Source organism: Tachypleus tridentatus, chromosome 1 (genome assembly GCF_004210375.1).
Source record: "Tachypleus tridentatus isolate NWPU-2018 chromosome 1, ASM421037v1, whole genome shotgun sequence".
NCBI classification, from domain to species: Eukaryota; Metazoa; Arthropoda; class Merostomata; order Xiphosura; family Limulidae; genus Tachypleus; species Tachypleus tridentatus.
Window position 1 is genome coordinate 177045114 of NC_134825.1, and position 22048 is coordinate 177067161.

A 22048-nucleotide genomic window follows, 5' to 3' on the forward strand; every position below is an offset into this window, starting at 1 on the left:
AGTCCGCAGACATACCGCTTAGCCACTGGGGGGTTGTTATAATAAGAATAGCTGCTTAGTTTATGTTCAATGTTGTTGTCATAAAGGTTCGAAGATCTCGTCACATGATTTTACTGTACCTAAATAATATTAATAATAACCGATGTTCTGTATTCAAGGTCCACAGAGACTGACAAACCATTTACAGATTGTGACAACGTATCTACAGATCGTGACAACTCATTAACATACGGTGACAACACATCTACAGATAGTGACAATTCTACTGATAGTGAGATAGCTTACAAAGTTACATATTCACAAACATAGTTTTAACATACGTACCACTTAGACTCCTGTCTTTACTGAAGTTGTTGTAGTTAGTATGTCTTGATGTCTTATTGCTTGTGATTCAATCCACATGCAATAAAACACATGAAACAACAAGAAGTGTAACACATATCCTGTTAGAAGAGGAAGAACAGCTGTTTTAATAGGAAACCAGAAATACCAGTTACAACATTTCATGTGGTCCTCTAATAAAATACGTAATTTCCTGTGTTAGAAATACTGTTATACACAAAACACTCATCCTTCTCTAACGATACACAAATCATGCTCCTAAGTTCTATATACATCTAACTTGATGTATGACAAACAAGTATTCATAAATCGTACAGTAGCTGTGTAGACAACTATGCCTAAAAATGTAATAACACCATCTTACAAATAACAGTAACATCTAACAGTAAGAATCTACAATATTTTTAACAGATACACTGAAACATTTCTTTAAATATATCATTGCAAAGAGACTCACGTACATAGAGATTCTAATGATACTTGCAATTTCAACTTGTAACTTAGTAACACCAATAATACAATAATTTTTATAATTAAGACTATTACAGTCAGAGACATCGGGTGCTCTTCAGTGAGCCACTACAAAGTCTGACTCATTATATTAAATTCTATTCACCAAATACTTTATTTATAAAAAGTTATTGGTTTCTTTCCCATGTTTAAATTGTACAAAGTTTTATCCTGTTGACTTGTATTACGTGATACCTTCACATGCTTTCTTTGTATAAACTATAAACATTGTAAAACAATAATCCACATGAGTTGTTCTAGTTGCAAGTAAATGCAACCATTCTATTGCATCGTGTCTAAATTTCTTTCAAAATTTTAAAAACAGACTCAGCACAAAACACGGCAAACTAATATTTATTTTATAAAGAATGTCATGTGCAAAGTTGGGAATGTTAAATACAAGGCATAGAATGTCATGTACAGCAAAATGAATGTTAGATACAGGGCATAGAATGTCGTGTACAGCAAAATGAATGTTAGATACAGGACAAAGAATGTCGTGTACAGGACAAGAAATGTTAGATAGAGGGCATAGAATGTCATGTACAGCAAAATGAATGTTAGATACAGGGCATAGAATGTCGTGTACAGCAAAATGAATGTTAGATAAAGGGCATAGAATGTTGTGTACAGCAAAATGAATGTTAGATACAGGAGAAAGAATGTCGTGTACAGCAAAATGAATGTTAGATACAGGACAAAGAATGTCATGTACAGGACAAGAAATGTTAGATACAGGGCATAGAATGTGTTAGATACAGGACAAAGAATGTCATGTACAGGACAAGAAATGTCAGATGCAGGGCATAGAATGTTGTGTACAGCAAAATGAATGTTAGATACAGGACAAGAAATGTTAGATACAGGACCCAAGAATGTCACGTACAGTATAGGGAATATTAAATAATATTATAATGTAGTTCTAAAACTCAAATTTATAGTAAAACAATATTTAATTGCAGTTCTAAAATATATCTCTATAGTCAAACAATGTCAGAACGTACTTCATATGTCAAATTTATATTCAAACAATGTTGGAATGTAGTTCTAAAAGAAAACTTCGTAGTCAAACAATATCACAATGTAGTTCTAAAACTCAAATTTATAGTGAAACAGTATTAGAATAGTTACAAAAACAACTTTATAGTCAAAGAATATCAGACTATAATTATAAGAGACAAATTTGAAGTCAAACAATATCAAAATATAGTTCTAAAACACAACGTTATAGTTAAACAGTACCAGGTTGTAATTATAAAAGACAAATATATAATCAAACAATATTAGAATATAGTTAAAAAAATACATATTTAGAGTGAAAAAAGGTCAGAATGTAGTTTTAACATATAACATTATAGTCAGACAATAACAAAATATAGTTCTAAAACACAACTTTATAGTGAAACAATATCAGAATGTAGTTATAAAGACTAATTTATAGACAAACAATATCAGACTGTAGTAATAAAAGACATAATCAAAGAATATGAGATGTAGGAATAAAAAACAACTTTAGAGTCAAACATGGTCGAAATGTCGTTATAAAACAACATTATCATCAAACTATATCAGAACGTAGAGATAAAATTCAACTTTATAGTCAAACAATATCAGAATTGTTATAAAATACAAAATAATAGTGAAACAGCATCAGAATGTAGTTATAAAAAATTTAAAGTCAAAGAGTATTAGAATGTAGTTTTCAAAAACAACTTTATCATCAAAGAATGTAGGAAGTTAGTTCTAAAATATAACATAATAGCCAAATAATATTTGGAACCTGGTGGGTATGCACAAATATAGTTTTGGTTTTGCTTCATCATGTAGGAACTCTGAGAAATAGACAGTTAATTGTTTACCAGGAATAACGTATTTAATTTCATTTATGTTTCTAATACACTATTAAGTTCAACATAATTAAAAGTGTTTTGCTCCTGATTTTCGTTTGTATTCAATGTCTGGTGCATCACGTTGCAATGTCCAACAGTAGTCAGCAAGCATTAATGGATTCCAGTTGTCCTGATATTGTTTTTCCATTGTAGCAATGTCCTGGTGAAACTGAAGATTTCGATTAAACTGTACGTGATGGGCAAATTTGGATGTGATTTTCGTGATCAGCAGCTAAAACTCTATAAGGAACACCCAACAGTGTTCAAGAAGCAAAAACATTGTTGTGCAGTGTAATCGAATGTACTGAAAAAAACAACTTTAGAGTCAAACACAATAGTGAAACAATAACAGAATACAGTTCTAAAACATAACTTTAGAGTGAAACAATATCAGAATGTAGTTATAAAACACTACTTTATGGCCAAAAAATATCACAATGTAGTTCAAAAACACAACTTTAATGGCAAACAATATCAGCATGAAGATATAAAATCCAACATTTTTATCCAATGATATCAGAATTTAGTTGTAAAACAACTTTAGAGTGAAAGAATGTCAGAACGTAGTTATAAAAGCAGAACATTTTTGACAAACTATATTAGAATGTAGTTCAAAACCACAACTTTGTCGTCAAACAGTATTAGACTGTTGTTATAAAAGACAAATTTATAATCAAAGAATATCAGAATCTGGTTCTAAAATTTAAATTTATAGTCAAATAATGCTGGAAAGTAGTTCTAACACTTAACCTCATAGTCAAATAATAAGAGAAAGCAGTCCTAAAACTCAAATTTATAAAAAAAAACTTAGAATATAGTTCTAAAACATAACTTTATATTCAAACAATTTCAGAATCTAGTTATGATACACAACTTTACAGTCAAACAATATGAGACTATAGTTATAAAAGAGAAAATTATAGTCAAACAATATCACGTTATAGTTCTAAAACTGAAATTTATAGTCAGACAATATTGGAATGCAGTAATAAAACATAACTTTATATTCAAACAATATTAAAAAGTATATGAGAACCACTACTTTTAGTAAAACAATATGAAAATGTCTTTCCAAAACACAAATTTATAGTGAACCACTGTAATAATCTAGTTATAAAACATAAATATGTAGTCAAACAATGTTGGATTGAGAGTTCTAAAACAAAAATTTATAGTCAATGAATATCAGAATATAGTTATAAAACACATATAGTCAAAGAATATCAGACTGTAGTTATAAAATATAACATTATAGTCAAACAATATCAGACTGTAGTTATAAAACACAAATATATAGTCAAACAATATCAGACTGTAGTTCTAAAATATAACATTATAGTAAAAAAATATCAGACTAGTTATAAAATATAACATTATAGTCAAATAATGTCAGAAGGTAGTTCTAAAATATAACATTATGAAGAAAAAATATCAGACTGTAGTTATAATATGTAACATTATAGTGAAAAAATATCAGACTGTAGTTATAATATGTAACATTATAGTGAAAAAATATCAGACTGTAGTTATAATATTTAACATTATAGTGAAAAAATATCAAACTGTAGTTATAATATGTAACATTATAGTGAAAAAATATCAGACTGCAGTTATAATATGTAACATTATAGTGAAAAAATATCAGACTGCAGTTATAATATGTAACATTATAGTGAAAAAATATCAGACTGCAGTTATAATATGTAACATTATAGTGAAAAAATATCAGACTGTAGTTATAATATGTAACATTATAGTGAAAAAATATCAGACTGTAGTTATAATATGTAACATTATAGTGAGAAAATATCAGACTGTAGTTATAATATGTAACATTATAGTGAAAAAATATCAGACTGTAGTTTTAATATGTAACATTATAGTGAAAAATATCAGACTGTAGTTATAATATGTAACATTATAGTGAAAAATATCAGACTGTAGTTATAATATGTAACATTATAGTGAAAAAATATCAGACTGTAGTTATAATATGTAACATTATAGTGAAAAAATATCAGACTGTAGTTTTAATATGTAACATTATAGTGAAAAAATATCAGACTGTAGTTATAATATGTAACATTATAGTGAAAAAATATCAGACTGTAGTTTTAATATGTAACATTATAGTGAAAAAATATCAGACTGTAGTTATAATATGTAACATTATAGTGAAAAAATATCAGACTGTAGTTATAATATGTAACATTATAGTGAAAAAATATCAGACTGTAGTTATAATATGTAACATTATAGTGAAAAAATATCAGACTGTAGTTTTAATATGTAACATTATAGTGAAAAAAATTTCAGACTGTAGTTCTAAAACACAAATATATAGTCAAAGAATGTCAGAATGTAGTTCTAAAAGCCAAATTTATAGCCAAGCAATATAAGAATATAGTTATAACAGATAAATTTATAGCCAAACAATATCAAAACGTAGTTATAAAAGACAAATTGAAAGTCAAACAATATCAAAACGTAGTTATAAAAGACAAATTGAAAGTCAAACAATATCAGAATGTAGAAGATAACTTTATAGTCAAACAATGTCAGATTGTAGTTGTAACACAAGTGTATTGTTTGTCAAACAATGTCAGATTGTAACACAAGTGTATTGTTTCATTCCTTAAAGTATATATGAACCATTATCTCTTTCTTAACCAGAACGAAAATAAAGAAGACTCATTGTTTTAGTGATAACACAACTTCTGTTTGAGGGTCTTAGTGCACAGACCTGATAAAGACCTAGCTGGACTTAACAGACTCTTGTGAGCTCTGCTAACAACAGTTCTGAGTGAAGATATTGGGGATAAAAGAAGACCAAAAGCATTGTCCACGATCTCTCTGTGGATATATAAAAAGGAAAGAGGCACTTCATCTTTCTTATCAGTTAATATGTAATTGCAGTTTATCTTTTCTTCACGTTTCCCTTTGTTACCTAATTTTCTGACCATAGTGTTGCCATTTTTCACTCTAGTTTTTTTAACATCAGGTAAAGAATAAAAGGGTCTCCTATTTTTTCTTTGATTCTCAGTTTTCAACTTCTTCCATGATGTTCTCCATATATTTTTAATCTCGCTTCCTGTCTCCTTTCCGTACCTCAACATTTCCTTCTGAGACTTTTCACAGTCACTACACTCACATTCTGCTTCTATTTGTTCCAGAATCCTTTCTTTAGAAACTACCAGAAATTCTTCTAAAGCATCCATTGGAGCATTTATCAACATATCAAATTTTTCTGATTTCTCTAGAATCCCTGTAAAACCAAAAATATAAAATTAAGGATGAAACTGCAAACTTTGAAGAAAATTAAATTACTATTACAGTCATCAGGAGTCAGATATGGAACACACTATAAACCTGGATCACTATTACAGTCATTATCTTGATATGGAACAGACTACAAACCTGGATCACTATTACAGTCATCAGAAGTCAGATATGGAACACACTATAAACCTGGATCACTATTACAGTCATTATCCTGATATGAAACAGACTGCAAACCTGGATCATTATAACAGTCATTAGTCTGATATGGAACTGACTACAAACCTGAGTCACAATTAAAGACATCATTAAGACATGGAACAGACTACAAATCTGGATCACTATTGCAGTCATCCCAAGTCAAATATGGAACACACTACAAACCAGGATCAGCATTACAGTCATCACAAGACAGATATGGATAAGACTACAGACCTGGATCATTATTACAGTCATCACGAGTCATATATGGAACAATCTAAAAAACTGGATCACTATTACAGTTATTGCAAGTCAGATATGGAACAGACTACAAATTTAAATCACTATTACAGTTATTGCGAATCAGATATGGAACAGACTATAAACCTAGATCACTATTACAGTTATCATGGGTCAGATATGGAACAGACTATAAACCAAGATCACTATTACAGTTATCTCGATTCAGATATGGAACAGACTATAAACCAAGATCACTATTACAGTTATCACAGGTCAGATATGGAATAGACTATAAACCAAGATCACTATTATAGTTATCGCGAGTCAGATATGGAGCAGACTATAAACCTAGATCACGATTACAGTTATCACGGGTCAGATATGGAACAGACTATAAACCTAGATCACTATTACACTCATCAGGAATTAATTTAACTACCTATTTTAATAAAAGATCAGATAAAAAGCAACATTTTTCCTACAGATAAATACAAGAAACATGTTTCTCTTTAAGATAAAGTTTCGCCTTTCAAATTTTGTCAGTGTTAGAAGACAAAGAGAAATTTAAATACTTTAGTGTCAGCATTAGTTCACTTATTCCTGTGTATAATGTTCCCGATTTTACGTCATAGCTGGAATCTGAAGGTACATTGCATACTGTAAGTTAGAATGTAAAACATTTCATTAAAAGAACCACCTAGGTTCGTTTACTGATTTCATTGTCTTTTCTTCATAAAGTTAAAAAAAATGTCACTTTATAACTTTAGTTCTATTACTGGTATCAGTGTTTTCAGGATTACAAACTTTCATCTTACAATAGATCCTATAATCATTTGACTTTGTTAGTGATATAAGTTTATAATGACAAAAATTGAACCCTTTCAGTTATTTTACTGCTCCACAACCAAGTTATATGCACTAGAGTTGTTTACTAGAAACCACTAAAAATGAAGGTGAAAAAATGTTGTCTGATACTTTATCTTACCTGCTGGATTAAAACTGACATAAAGGTGTGCATTGTTCCTCCATATCCAATCACAAATATAGCATGTGTCAAAATTGTGACCATCATATTCTATAGTAATGGATACATTAATAACTTATTAAACTAGAGTTAACTTCTGTGATTAACATATAAGTACTAAATATAAACTAACAAATTTATTGAACTGGACTTTACTTGTATACATAAGATGAAAGTACTGAGAATATATTAACAAACAAACTGAATTGGTCTTTACTTGTACAGATAAGATGAAACTACAAAAGATATATTAAAAAACTTAGTCAACTGTTTTTTACTTATACAGATAAGATGAAAGTACTAAAGATCTATTAACAAACTATATAAATTGGTCTTTACTAGTATAAATAAGAGGAAAGTACTATGGCTGTATTAACAAACTCACTGAACTAGCCTTTCCTTATACAGATAACATGAAAGCACTAAGAATGTATTAACAAACTTACTGAACACGTCTTTACTTTTATAAATAAAATGAGAGTACTAAGGATGCATTAACAAACTGAGTGAAGTGGTCTTTACTGGTATATATAACATGAAATTTCAAAAGATGTATTAACAAACTGACTAAACTGCTCTTTACTTGTATAGATAAGATAAAGGAATAAGGATGTATTGACAAACTTACTGAACTGATCTTTACTTGTATAGATAAGATTAAAGTACTAAAGATGTATTAACAGATTTACTGAACTGATCTTTACTTGTATAGATAAGAGTAAAGTACTAAAGATGTATTAACAGATTTACTGAACTGATCTTTACTTGTACAGTTAAGTTGAAAGTACTAAAGATGTATTAACAGACTTACTGAACTGATCTTAACTTGTACAGATAAGATGAGGGTATTTACAAAGTATTAATAAGCTTACTGAACTGATCTTTACTTGTACAAATAAGTTGAAATTACCAAAGGTGCATTAACAAACTTACTGAACTGTTCTTTACTTGTACAAATAAGAAGAGGGTATTTACAAAGTATTAATAAGCTTACTGAACTGGTCTTTACTTGTACAAATATTATGAAAGTACTAAAGATGTATTAACAGACTTACTGAACTGGTCTTTACTTGTACAAAGAAGATGATAGTGCTAAGAATGTATAGAAAACTTAGTGAACTGCTCTCTCTTTTGATAAATAAGATAAAAATACTGAGGATGTATTATCAATTTTAATGAACTGGTCTTTACTTGTATAGATGAAATCAAAGTACTTACGATATATTAAGAAACTGACTGAACTGGTTTTAACACTGTAGTTACTAAGGCTATATTAAAAACCTTACTGAAGTGGTCTTTAGTTTTATAAATATGATGAAATACTAACAAAGTATTAATAACCTTACTGAACTGGTCTTTACTTGTATAATAAAAAAGAAAGTACTAAATATCTATTAACAATCTTACTGAACTGATCTTTAGTTTTATAAATATGATGAAATACTAACAAAGTATTAATAAAGTTACTGAACTGGTCTTTACTTGTATAATAAAGAAGAAAGTACTAAATATCTATTAACAATCTTACTGAACTGATATTTAGTTTTATAAATATGATGAAAGTACTAAAGATGTATTAACAGACTTACTGAACTGATCTTTAATTGTAGAGATAAGATGAAAGTACTAAAAATGTATTAACAGATTTACTGAACTGATCTTTACTTGTACAGATAAGATGAAAGCCATAAAGATGTATTAACAGACTTACTGAACTGAACTTTACTTATACAGATAAGTTGAAAGTACTAAAAATGTATTAACAGACTTATTGAACTGGTCTTTACTTGTACAGATAAGTTGAAAGTACTAAAGATGTATTAACAGACTTACTGAAATGGTTTTTACTTGTACAGATAAGCTGAAAGTACTAAAGATGTATTAACAGACTTACTGAACTGATCTTTACTTGTACAGATAAGATGAAAGTACTAAAGATGTATTAAGAGTTTTACTGAACTGGTCTTTACTTGTACAAACAAGATGAAGGTCCTGAAGATCTATTAACTAACTAACTGAGCTGCTGTTTCCTTGTACATATAACATGAAAGTACTTATGATGTATTAACACACTGAACTGGTCTTTACTTGTATAGACAAGATGAAAGTCCTAGATGAAAGTCCTGAAAATCTACTAACTAACTAACTCAGCTGGTGTTTCCTTGTACATATAACATGAAAGTACTTATGATGTATTAACACACTGAACTGGTCTTTACTAGTATAGATAAGATGAAAGTACTAGGCCTGCATTAACAATTTTACTCATGTGGTCTTGACTTGTACAGATAAGGTGAAAGTACTAAGGATGTACTGACGAACTATCTGAATTGCAATTTGCTTCTATAAAAAACATGAAAGATCTAGGGATGTTCTTTACTTGTATAGGTAAGATGAAAGTTCTAAAGTGACATTAATAAACTTACTGAACTGATCTTTACTTGTATACACAAGATGAAAGTGATAAAGATGTATTAAATAACTTAATGAACTGTTCTTTACAAAAGATGAAAGTACTAACAAAGTATTAACAGACTTACTGAACTGATCTTTACTTGTACAAATAAGATGAAAGTACTAAAGATGTCTTAACAGACTTACTGAACTGATCTTTACTTGTACAGATCAGATGAACGTACTAAAGATGTATTAACAGACTTACTGAACTGATCTTTACTTGTACAGATAAGTTGAAAGTACTAAAGATGTATTAACAGACTTACTGAACTGATCTTTAATTGTAGAGATAAGTTGAAAGTACTAAAGATATATTAACAAACTTACTGAACTGATCTTTACTTGTACGGATAAGTTGAAAGTATCAAAGGTGCATTAACAAACTTACTGAACTGTTCTTCACTTGTACAAATAAGAAGAGGGTATTTACAAAGTATTAATAAGCTTACTGAACTGGTCTTTACTTGTACAAATATTATGAAAGTACTAAAGATGTATTAACAGACTTACTGAACTGGTCTTTACTTGTACAAAGAAGATGATAGTGCTAAGAATGTATTAGAAAACTAAGTGAACTGCTCTCTCTTTTGATAAATAAGATAAAAATACTGAGGATGTATTATCAATTTTAATGAACTGATCTTTACTTGTATAGATGAGATCAAAGTACTTACGATATATTAAGAAACTGACTGAACTGGTTTTAACACTGTAGTTACTAAGGCTATATTAAAAACTTACTGAACTGGTCTTTAGTTTTAAAAATATGATGAAATACTAAGAAAGTATTAATAAACTTACTGAACTGGTCTTTACTTGTATAATAAAGAAGAAAGTACTAAATATCTATTAATAATCTTACTGAACTGGTATTTAGTTTTATAAATATGATGAAATACTAACAAAGTATTAATAAACTTACTGAACTGGTCTTTACTTGTATAATAAAGAAGAAAGTACTAAATATCTATTAATAATCTTACTGAACTGGTATTTAGTTTTATAAATATGATGAAAGTACTAAAGATGTATTAACAGACTTACTGAACTGATATTTACTTGTACAGATAAGTTGAAAGTACTAAAGATCTATTAACAGACTTACTGAACTGATCTTTACTTGTACAGATAAGTTGAAAGTACTAAAGATGTATCAACAGACTTACTGAACTGATCTTTACTTGTACAGATAAGTTGAAAGTACTAAAGATGTATCAACAGACTTACTGAACTGGTTTTCACTTGTACAGATAAGCTGAAAGTACTAAAGATGTATTAACAGACTTACTGAACTGATCTTTACTTGTACAGATAAGATGAAAGTACTAAAGATGTATTAAGAGTTTTACTGAACTGGTCTTTACTTGTACAGACAAGATGAAAGTCCTGAAGATCTATTAACTAACTAACTGAGCTGCTATTTCCTTGTACATATAACATGAAAGTACTTATGATATATTAACACATGAACTGGTCTTTACTAGTACAGACAAGATGAAAGTCCTGAAGATCTATTAACTAACTAACTCATCTGCTGTTTCCTTGTACATATAACATGAAAGTACTTATGATGTATTAACACACTGAACTGGTCTTTACTTGTATAGACAAGATGAAAGTCCTGAAAATCTACTAACTAACTAACTCAGGTGTTGTTTCCTTGTACATATAACATGAAAGTACTTATGATGTATTAACACACTGAACTGGTCTTTACTAGTATAGACAAGATGAAAGTTCTAAAGTGACATTAATAAACTTACTGAACTGGTCTTTACTTGTATACACAAGATGAAAGTGATAAAGATGTATTAAATAACTTAATGAACTGCTCTTTACAAAAGATGAAAGTACTAACAAAGTATTAACAGACTTACTGAACTGATCTTTACTTGTACAGAGAAGATGAAAGTACTAAAGATGTATTAACAGACTTACTGAACTGATCTTTACTTGTACAGATAAGTTGAAAGTACTAAAGATCTATTAATAGACTTACTGAACTGATCTTTACTTGTACAAATAAGATGAAAGTACTAAAGATGTATTAACAGACTTACTGAACTGATCTTTACTTGTACAGATAAATTGAAAGTACTAAAGATGTATTAACAGACTTACTGAACTGATCTTTAATTGTAGAGATAAGTTGAAAGTACTAAAGATATATTAACAGACTTACTGAACTGATCTTTACTTGTACAGATAAGTTGAAAGTACCAAAGGTGCATTAACAAACTTACTGAACTGTTCTTTACTTGTACAAATAAGAAGAGGGTATTTACAAAGTATTAATAAGCTTACTGAACTGGTCTTTACTTGTACAGATAAGCTGAAAGTAGTAAAGATGTATCAACAGACTTACTGAACTGATATTTACTTGTACAGATAAGCTGAAAGTACTAAAGATGTATCAACAGACTTACTGAACTGATATTTACTTGTACAGATAAGCTGAAAGTACTAAAGATGTATCAACAGACTTACTGAACGGATCTTTACTTGTACAGATAAGTTGAAAGTACTAAAGATGTATTAACAGACTTACTGAACTGGTTTTTACTTGTACAGATAAGCTGAAAGTACTAAAGATGTATCAACAGACTTACTGAACTGATCTTTACTTGTACAGATAAGTTGAAAGTACTAAAGATGTATTAACAGACTTACTGAACTGGTTTTTACTTGTACAGATAAGCTGAAAGAACTAAAGATGTATTAATAGACTTACTGAACTGATCTTTACTTCTACAGATAAGATGAAAGTACTAAAGATGTATTAAGAGTTCTACTGAACTGGTCTTTACTTGTACAGACAAGATGAAAGTCCTGAAGATCTATTAACTAACTAACTGAGCTGCTATTTCCTTGTACATATAACATGAAAGTACTTATGATATATTAACACATGAACTGGTCTTTACTAGTACAGACAAGATGAAAGTCCTGAAGATCTATTAACTAACTAACTGAGCTGCTGTTTCCTTGTACATATAACATGAAAGTACTTATGATGTATTAACACACTGAACTGGTCTTTACTTGTATAGACAAGATGAAAGTCCTGTAAATCTACTAACTAACTAACTCAGCTGGTGTTTCCTTGTACATATAACATGAAAGTACTTATGATGTATTAACACACTGAACTGGTCTTTACTAGTATAGACAAGATGAAAGTACTAGGCCTGCTTAACAATTTTACTCATGTGGTCTTGACTTGTACAGATAAGGTGAAAGTACTAAGGATGTACTGACGAACTATCTGAATTGCAATATGCTTCTATAAAAAACATGAAAGTTCTAAAAATGTTCTTTACTTGTATAGATAAGATGAAAGTTCTAAAGTGACATTAATAAACTTACTGAACTGGTCTTTACTTGTATACAGAAGATGAAAGTGATAAAGATGTATTAAATAACTTAATGAACTGTTCTTTACAGAAGATGAAAGTACTAACAAAGTATTAACAGACTTACTGAACTGATCTTTACTTGTACATAGAAAATGAAAGTACTAAAGATGTATTAACAGACTTACTGAACTGATCTTTACTTGTACATAGAAAATGAAAGCACTAAAGATGTATTAACAGACTTACTGAACTGATCTTTACTTGTACAGATAAGTTGAAAGTACTAAAGATCTATTAATAGACTTACTGAACTGATCTTTACTTGTAGAGATAAGATGAACGTACTAAAGATGTATTAACAGACTTACTGAACTGATCTTTACTTGTACAGATAAGTTGAAAGTACTAAAGATGTATTAACAGACTTACTGAACTGGTTTTTACTTGTACAGATAAGCTGAAAGTACTAAAGATGTATCAACAGACTTACTGAACTGATCTTTACTTGTACAGATAAGTTGAAAGTACTAAAGATGTATTAACAGACTTACTGAACTGGTTTTTACTTGTACAGATAAGCTGAAAGAACTGAAGATGTATTAACAGACTTACTGAACTGGTTTTTACTTGTACAGATAAGCTGAAAGAACTAAAGATGTATTAACAGACTTACTGAACTGATCTTTACTTGTACAGATAAGATGAAAGTACTAAAGATGTATTAAGAGTTTTACTGAACTGGTCTTTACTTGTACAAACAAGATGAAAGTCCTGAAGATCTATTAACTAACTAACTGAGCTGCTGTTTCCTTGTACATATAACATGAAAGTACTTATGATGTATTAACACACTGAACTGGTCTTTACTTGTATAGACAAGATGAAAGTCCTAGATGAAAGTCCTGAAAATCTACTAACTAACTAACTCAGCTGGTGTTTCCTTGTACATATAACATGAAAGTACTTAAGATGTATTAACACACTGAACTGGTCTTTACTAGTATAGACAAGATGAAAGTACTAGGCCTGCATTAACAATTTTACTGAACTGATCTTTACTTGTACAGAGAAGATGAAAGTACTAAAGATGTATTAACAGACTTACTGAACCGATCTTTACTGGTACAGATAAGTTGAAAGTACTAAAGATCTATTAATAGACTTACTGAACTGATCTTTACTTGTACAAATAAGATGAAAGTACTAAAGATGTATTAACAGACGTACTGAACTAATCTTTACTTGTACATATAAGATGAACGTACTAAAGATGTATTAACAGACTTACTGAACTGAACTTTACTTGTACAGATAAGTTGAAAGTACTAAAAATGTATTAACAGACTTATTGAACTGGTCTTTACTTGTACAGATAAGTTGAAAGTACTAAAGATGTATTAGCAGACTTACTGAACTGATATTTACTTGTACAGATAAGTTGAAAGTACTAAAGATGTATTAACAGACTTACTGAACTGGTTTTTACTTGTACAGATAAGCTGAAAGTACTAAAGATGTATTAACAGACTTACTGAACTGATCTTTAATTGTAGAGATAAGATGAAAGTACTAAAAATGTATTAACAGATTTACTGAACTGATCTTTACTTGTACAGATAAGATGAAAGTACTAAAGATGTATTAACAGACTTACTGAACTGAACTTTACTTGTACAGATAAGTTGAAAGTACTAAAATGTATTAACAGACTTACTGAACTGGTCTTTACTTGTACAGATAAGTTGAAAGTACTAAAGATGTATTAGCAGACTTACTGAACTGATATTTACTTGTACAGATAAGTTGAAAGTACTAAAGATGTATTAACAGACTTACTGAACTGGTTTTTACTTGTACAGATAAGCTGAAAGTACTAAAGATGTATTAACAGACTTACTGAACTGATCTTTACTTGTACAGATAAGATGAAAGTACTAAAGATGTATTAAGAGTTTTACTGAACTGGTCTTTACTTGTACAAACAAGATGAAAGTCCTGAAGATCTATTAACTAACTAACTGAGCTGCTGTTTCCTTGTACATATAACATGAAAGTACTTATGATGTATTAACACACTGAACTGGTCTTTACTTGTATAGACAAGATGAAAGTCCTAGATGAAAGTCCTGAAAATCTACTAACTAACTAACTCAGCTGGTGTTTCCTTGTACATATAACATGAAAGTACTTATGATGTATTAACACACTGAACTGGTCTTTACTAGTATAGACAAGATGAAAGTACTAGGCCTGCATTAACAATTTTACTCATGTGGTCTTGACTTGTACAGATAAGGTGAAAGTACTAAGGATGTACTGACGAACTATCTGAATTGCAATTTGCTTCTATAAAAAACATGAAAGTTCTAGGGATGTTCTTTACTTGTATAGATAAGATGAAAGTTCTAAAGTGACATTAATAAACTTACTGAACTGGTCTTTACTTGTATACACAAGATGAAAGTGATAAAGATGTATTAAATAACTTAATGAACTGTTCTTTACAAAAGATGAAAGTACTAACAAAGTATTAACAGACTTACTGAACTGATCTTTACTTGTACAAATAAGATGAAAGTACTAAAGATGTATTAACAGACTTACTGAACTGATCTTTACTTGTACAGATAAGATGAACGTACTAAAGATGTATTAACAGACTTACTGAACTGATCTTTACTTGTACAGATAAGTTGAAAGTACTAAAGATGTATTAACAGACTTACTGAACTGATCTTTAATTGTAGAGATAAGTTGAAAGTACTAAAGATGTATTAACAAACTTACTGAACTGATCTTTACTTGTACGGATAAGTTGAAAGTACCAAAGGTGCATTAACAAACTTACTGAACTGTTCTTCACTTGTACAAATAAGAAGAGGGTATTTACAAAGTATTAATAAGCTTACTGAACTGGTCTTTACTTGTACAAATATTATGAAAGTACTAAAGATGTATTAACAGACTTACTGAACTGGTCTTTACTTGTACAAAGAAGATGATAGTGCTAAGAATGTATTAGAAAACTAAGTGAACTGCTCTCTCTTTTGATAAATAAGATAAAAATACTGAGGATGTATTATCAATTTTAATGAACTGATCTTTACTTGTATAGATGAGATCAAAGTACTTACGATATATTAAGAAACTGACTGAACTGGTTTTAACACTGTAGTTACTAAGGCTATATTAAAAAACTTACTGAACTGGTCTTTAGTTTTAAAAATATGATGAAATACTAAGAAAGTATTAATAAACTTACTGAACTGGTCTTTACTTGTATAATAAAGAAGAAAGTACTAAATATCTATTAATAATCTTACTGAACTGGTATTTAGTTTTATAAATATGATGAAATACTAACAAAGTATTAATAAACTTACTGAACTGGTCTTTACTTGTATAATAAAGAAGAAAGTACTAAATATCTATTAATAATCTTACTGAACTGGTATTTAGTTTTATAAATATGATGAAAGTACTAAAGATGTATTAACAGACTTACTGAACTGATATTTACTTGTACAGATAAGTTGAAAGTACTAAAGATCTATTAACAGACTTACTGAACTGATATTTACTTGTACAGATAAGCTGAAAGTACTAAAGATGTATCAACAGACTTACTGAACGGATCTTTACTTGTACAGATAAGTTGAAAGTACTAAAGATGTATCAACAGACTTACTGAACTGGTTTTCACTTGTACAGATAAGCTGAAAGTACTAAAGATGTATTAACAGACTTACTGAACTGATCTTTACTTGTACAGATAAGATGAAAGTACTAAAGATGTATTAAGAGTTTTACTGAACTGGTCTTTACTTGTACAGACAAGATGAAAGTCCTGAAGATCTATTAACTAACTAACTGAGCTGCTATTTCCTTGTACATATAACATGAAAGTACTTATGATATATTAACACATGAACTGGTCTTTACTAGTACAGACAAGATGAAAGTCCTGAAGATCTATTAACTAACTAACTCAGCTGCTGTTTCCTTGTACATATAACATGAAAGTACTTATGATGTATTAACACACTGAACTGGTCTTTACTTGTATAGACAAGATGAAAGTCCTGAAAATCTACTAACTAACTAACTCAGGTGTTGTTTCCTTGTACATATAACATGAAAGTACTTATGATGTATTAACACACTGAACTGGTCTTTACTTGTATAGATAAGATGAAAGTTCTAAAGTGACATTAATAAACTTACTGAACTGGTCTTTACTTGTATACACAAGATGAAAGTGATAAAGATGTATTAAATAACTTAATGAACTGCTCTTTACAAAAGATGAAAGTACTAACAAAGTATTAACAGACTTACTGAACTGATCTTTACTTGTACAGAGAAGATGAAAGTACTAAAGATGTATTAACAGACTTACTGAACTGATCTTTACTGGTACAGATAAGTTGAAAGTACTAAAGATCTATTAATAGACTTACTGAACTGATCTTTACTTGTACAAATAAGATGAAAGTACTAAAGATGTATTAACAGACTTACTGAACTGATCTTTACTTGTACAGATAAGATGAAAGTACTAAAGATGTATTAACAGACTTACTGAACTGATCTTTAATTGTAGAGATAAGTTGAAAGTACTAAAGATATATTAACAGACTTACTGAACTGATCTTTACTTGTACAGATAAGTTGAAAGTACCAAAGGTGCATTAACAAACTTACTGAACTGTTCTTTACTTGTACAAATAAGAAGAGGGTATTTACAAAGTATTAATAAGCTTACTGAACTGGTCTTTACTTGTACAGATAAGCTGAAAGTACTAAAGATGTATCAACAGACTTACTGAACTGATATTTACTTGTACAGATAAGCTGAAAGTACTAAAGATGTATTAACAGACTTACTGAACTGATCTTTACTTGTACAGATAAGTTGAAAGTACTAAAGATGTATTAACAGACTTACTGAACTGGTTTTTACTTGTACAGATAAGCTGAAAGTACTAAAGATGTATCAACAGACTTACTGAACTGATCTTTACTTGTACAGATAAGTTGAAAGTACTAAAGATGTATTAACAGACTTACTGAACTGGTTTTTACTTGTACAGATAAGCTGAAAGAACTAAAGATGTATTAATAGACTTACTGAACTGATCTTTACTTGTACAGATAAGATGAAAGTACTAAAGATGTATTAAGAGTTTTACTGAACTGGTCTTTACTTGTACAGACAAGATGAAAGTCCTGAAGATCTATTAACTAACTAACTGAGCTGCTATTTCCTTGTACATATAACATGAAAGTACTTATGATATATTAACACATGAACTGGTCTTTACTAGTACAGACAAGATGAAAGTCCTGAAGATCTATTAACTAACTAACTGAGCTGCTGTTTCCTTGTACATATAACATGAAAGTACTTATGATGTATTAACACACTGAACTGGTCTTTACTTGTATAGACAAGATGAAAGTCCTGTAAATCTACTAACTAACTAACTCAGCTGGTGTTTCCTTGTACATATAACATGAAAGTACTTATGATGTATTAACACACTGAACTGGTCTTTACTAGTATAGACAAGATGAAAGTACTAGGCCTGCTTAACAATTTTACTCATGTGGTCTTGACTTGTACAGATAAGGTGAAAGTACTAAGGATGTACTGACGAACTATCTGAATTGCAATTTGCTTCTATAAAAAACATGAAAGTTCTAAGGATGTTCTTTACTTGTATAGATAAGATGAAAGTTCTAAAGTGACATTAATAAACTTACTGAACTGGTCTTTACTTGTATACAGAAGATGAAAGTGATAAAGATGTATTAAATAACTTAATGAACTGTTCTTTACAAAAGATGAAAGTACTAACAAAGTATTAACAGACTTACTGAACTGATCTTTACTTGTACAGAGAAAATGAAAGTACTAAAGATGTATTAACAGACTTACTGAACTGATCTTTACTTGTACAGATAAGTTGAAAGTACTAAAGATCATTAATAGACTTACTGAACTGATCTTTACTTGTACAGATAAGATGAAAGTACTAAAGATGTATTAACAGACTTACTGAACTGATCTTTACTTGTACAGATAAGTTGAAAGTACTAAAGATGTATTAACAGACTTACTGAACTGATCTTTAATTGTAGAGATAAGTTGAAAGTACTAAAGATGTATTAACAGACTTACTGAACTGATCTTTACTTGTACAGATAAGTTGAAAGTACCAAAGGTGCATTAACAAACTTACTGAACTGTTCTTTACTTGTACAAATAAGAAGAGGGTATTTACAAAGTATTAATAAGCTTACTGAACTGGTCTTTACTTGTACAAATATTATGAAAGTACTAAAGATGTATTAACAGACTTACTGAACTGGTCTTTACTTGTACAAAGAAGATGATAGTGCTAAGAATGTATTAGAAAACTTAGTGAACTGCTCTCTCTTTTGATAAATAAGATAAAAATACTGAGGATGTATTATCAATTTTAATGAACTGATCTTTACTTGTATAGATGAGATCAAAGTACTTACGATATATTAAGAAACTGACTGAACTGGTTTTAACACTGTAGTTACTAAGGCTATACTAAAAAACTTACTGAACTGGTCTTTAGTTTTATAAATATGATGAAATACTAACAAAGTATTAATAAACTTACTGAACTGGTCTTTACTTGTATAATAAAGAAGAAAGTACTAAATATCTATTAATAATCTTACTGAACTGGTCTTTAGTTTTATAAATATGATGAAATACTAACAAAGTATTAATAAACTTACTGAACTGGTCTTTACTTGTATAATAAAGAAGAAAGTACTAAATATCTATTAACAATCTTACTGAACTGGTATTTAGTTTTATAAATATGATGAAAGTACTAAAGATGTATTAACAGACTTACTGAACTGATCTTTACTTGTACAGATAAGATGAAAGTACTAAAGATGTATTAACAGACTTACTGAACTGATCTTTACTTGTACAGATAAGATGAAAGTACTAAAGATGTATTAACAGACTTACTGAACTGATCTTTACTTGTACAGATAAGTTGAAAGTACTAAAGATGTATTAACAGACTTACTGAACTGATCTTTACTTGTACAGATAAGTTGAAAGTACTAAAGATGTATTAACAGACTTACTGAACTGATCTTTACTTGTACAGATAAGTTGAAAGTACTAAAGATGTATTAACAGACTTACTGAACTGGTTTTTACTTGTACAGATAAGCTGAAAGAACTAAAGATGTATTAACAGACTTACTGAACTGATCTTTACTTGTACAGATAAGATGAAAGTACTAAAGATGTATTAAGAGTTTTACTGAACTGGTCTTTACTTGTACAGACAAGATGAAAGTCCTGAAGATCTATTAACTAACTAACTGAACTGCTGTTTCCTTGTACATATAACATGAAAGTACTTATGATGTATTAACACACTGAACTGGTCTTTACTTGTATAGACAAGATGAAAGTCCTAGATGAAAGTCCTAAAATCTACTAACTAACTAACTGAGCTGCTATTTCCTTGTACATATAACATGAAAGTACTTATGATATATTAACACACTGAACTGGTCTTTACTAGTACAGACAAGATGAAAGTCCTGAAGATCTATTAACTAACTAACTGAGCTGCTGTTTCCTTGTACATATAACATGAAAGTACTTATGATGTATTAACACACTGAACTGGTCTTTACTTGTATAGACAAGATGAAAGTCCTGAAAATCTACTAACTAACTAACTGAACTGGTGTTTCCTTGTACATATAACATGAAAGTACTTATGATGTATTAACACACTGAACTGGTCTTTACTAGTATAGACAAGATGAAAGTACTAGGCCTGCATTAACAATTTTACTCATGTGGTCTTGACTTGTACAGATAAGGTGAAAGTACTAAGGATGTACTGACGAACTATCTGAATTGCAATTTGCTTCTATAAGAAACATGAAAGTTCTAAGGATGTTCTTTACTTGTATAGATAAGATGAAAGTTCTAAAGTGACATTAATAAACTTACTGAACTGGTCTTTACTTGTATACATAAGATGAAAGTGATAAAGATGTATTAAATAACTTAATGAACTGTTCTTTACAAAAGATGAAAGTACTAACAAAGTATTAACAGACTTACTGAACTGATCTTTACTTGTACAGATAAGATGAAAGTACTAAAGATGTATTAACAGACTTACTGAACTGATCTTTACTTGTATAATAAAGAAGAAAGTACAAATATCTATTAACAATCTTACTGAACTACAGATAAGCTGAAAGTACTAAAGATGTATCAACAGACTTACTGAACTGATCTTTACTTGTACAGATAAGTTGAAAGTACTAAAGATGTATTAACAGACTTACTGAACTGGTTTTTACTTGTACAGATAAGCTGAAAGAACTAAAGATGTATTAACAGACTTACTGAACTGATCTTTACTTGTACAGATAAGATGAAAGTACTAAAGATGTATTAAGAGTTTTACTGAACTGGTCTTTACTTGTACAGACAAGATGAAAGTCCTGAAGATCTATTAACTAACTAACTGAGCTGCTATTTCCTTGTACATATAACATGAAAGTACTTATGATATATTAACACATGAACTGGTCTTTACTAGTACAGACAAGATGAAAGTCCTGAAGATCTATTAACTAACTAACTGAGCTGCTGTTTCCTTGTACATATAACATGAAAGTACTTATGATGTATTAACACACTGAACTGGTCT

At 29.5% G+C, this 22048-nt stretch overlaps 1 protein-coding gene across 1 annotated transcript in view; it reads right to left on the reverse strand.

Moving 5' to 3' along the window:
* Positions 1-446: 446 nt before the first annotated feature.
* Positions 447-22048, reverse strand: part of LOC143231021 (uncharacterized) — a 44189-nt gene continuing 22587 nt past the window's right edge. Inside the window, exons 3-4 of the mRNA XM_076465494.1 lie at positions 7450-7539; positions 447-6006 (exon numbers count right to left, since the gene is read on the reverse strand). Of these exons, the coding sequence (XP_076321609.1) occupies positions 5441-5977 (537 nt within the window). The 5' untranslated portion in view covers positions 5978-6006; positions 7450-7539 and the 3' untranslated portion in view covers positions 447-5440. The remainder of the gene's footprint in view (positions 6007-7449; positions 7540-22048) is intronic.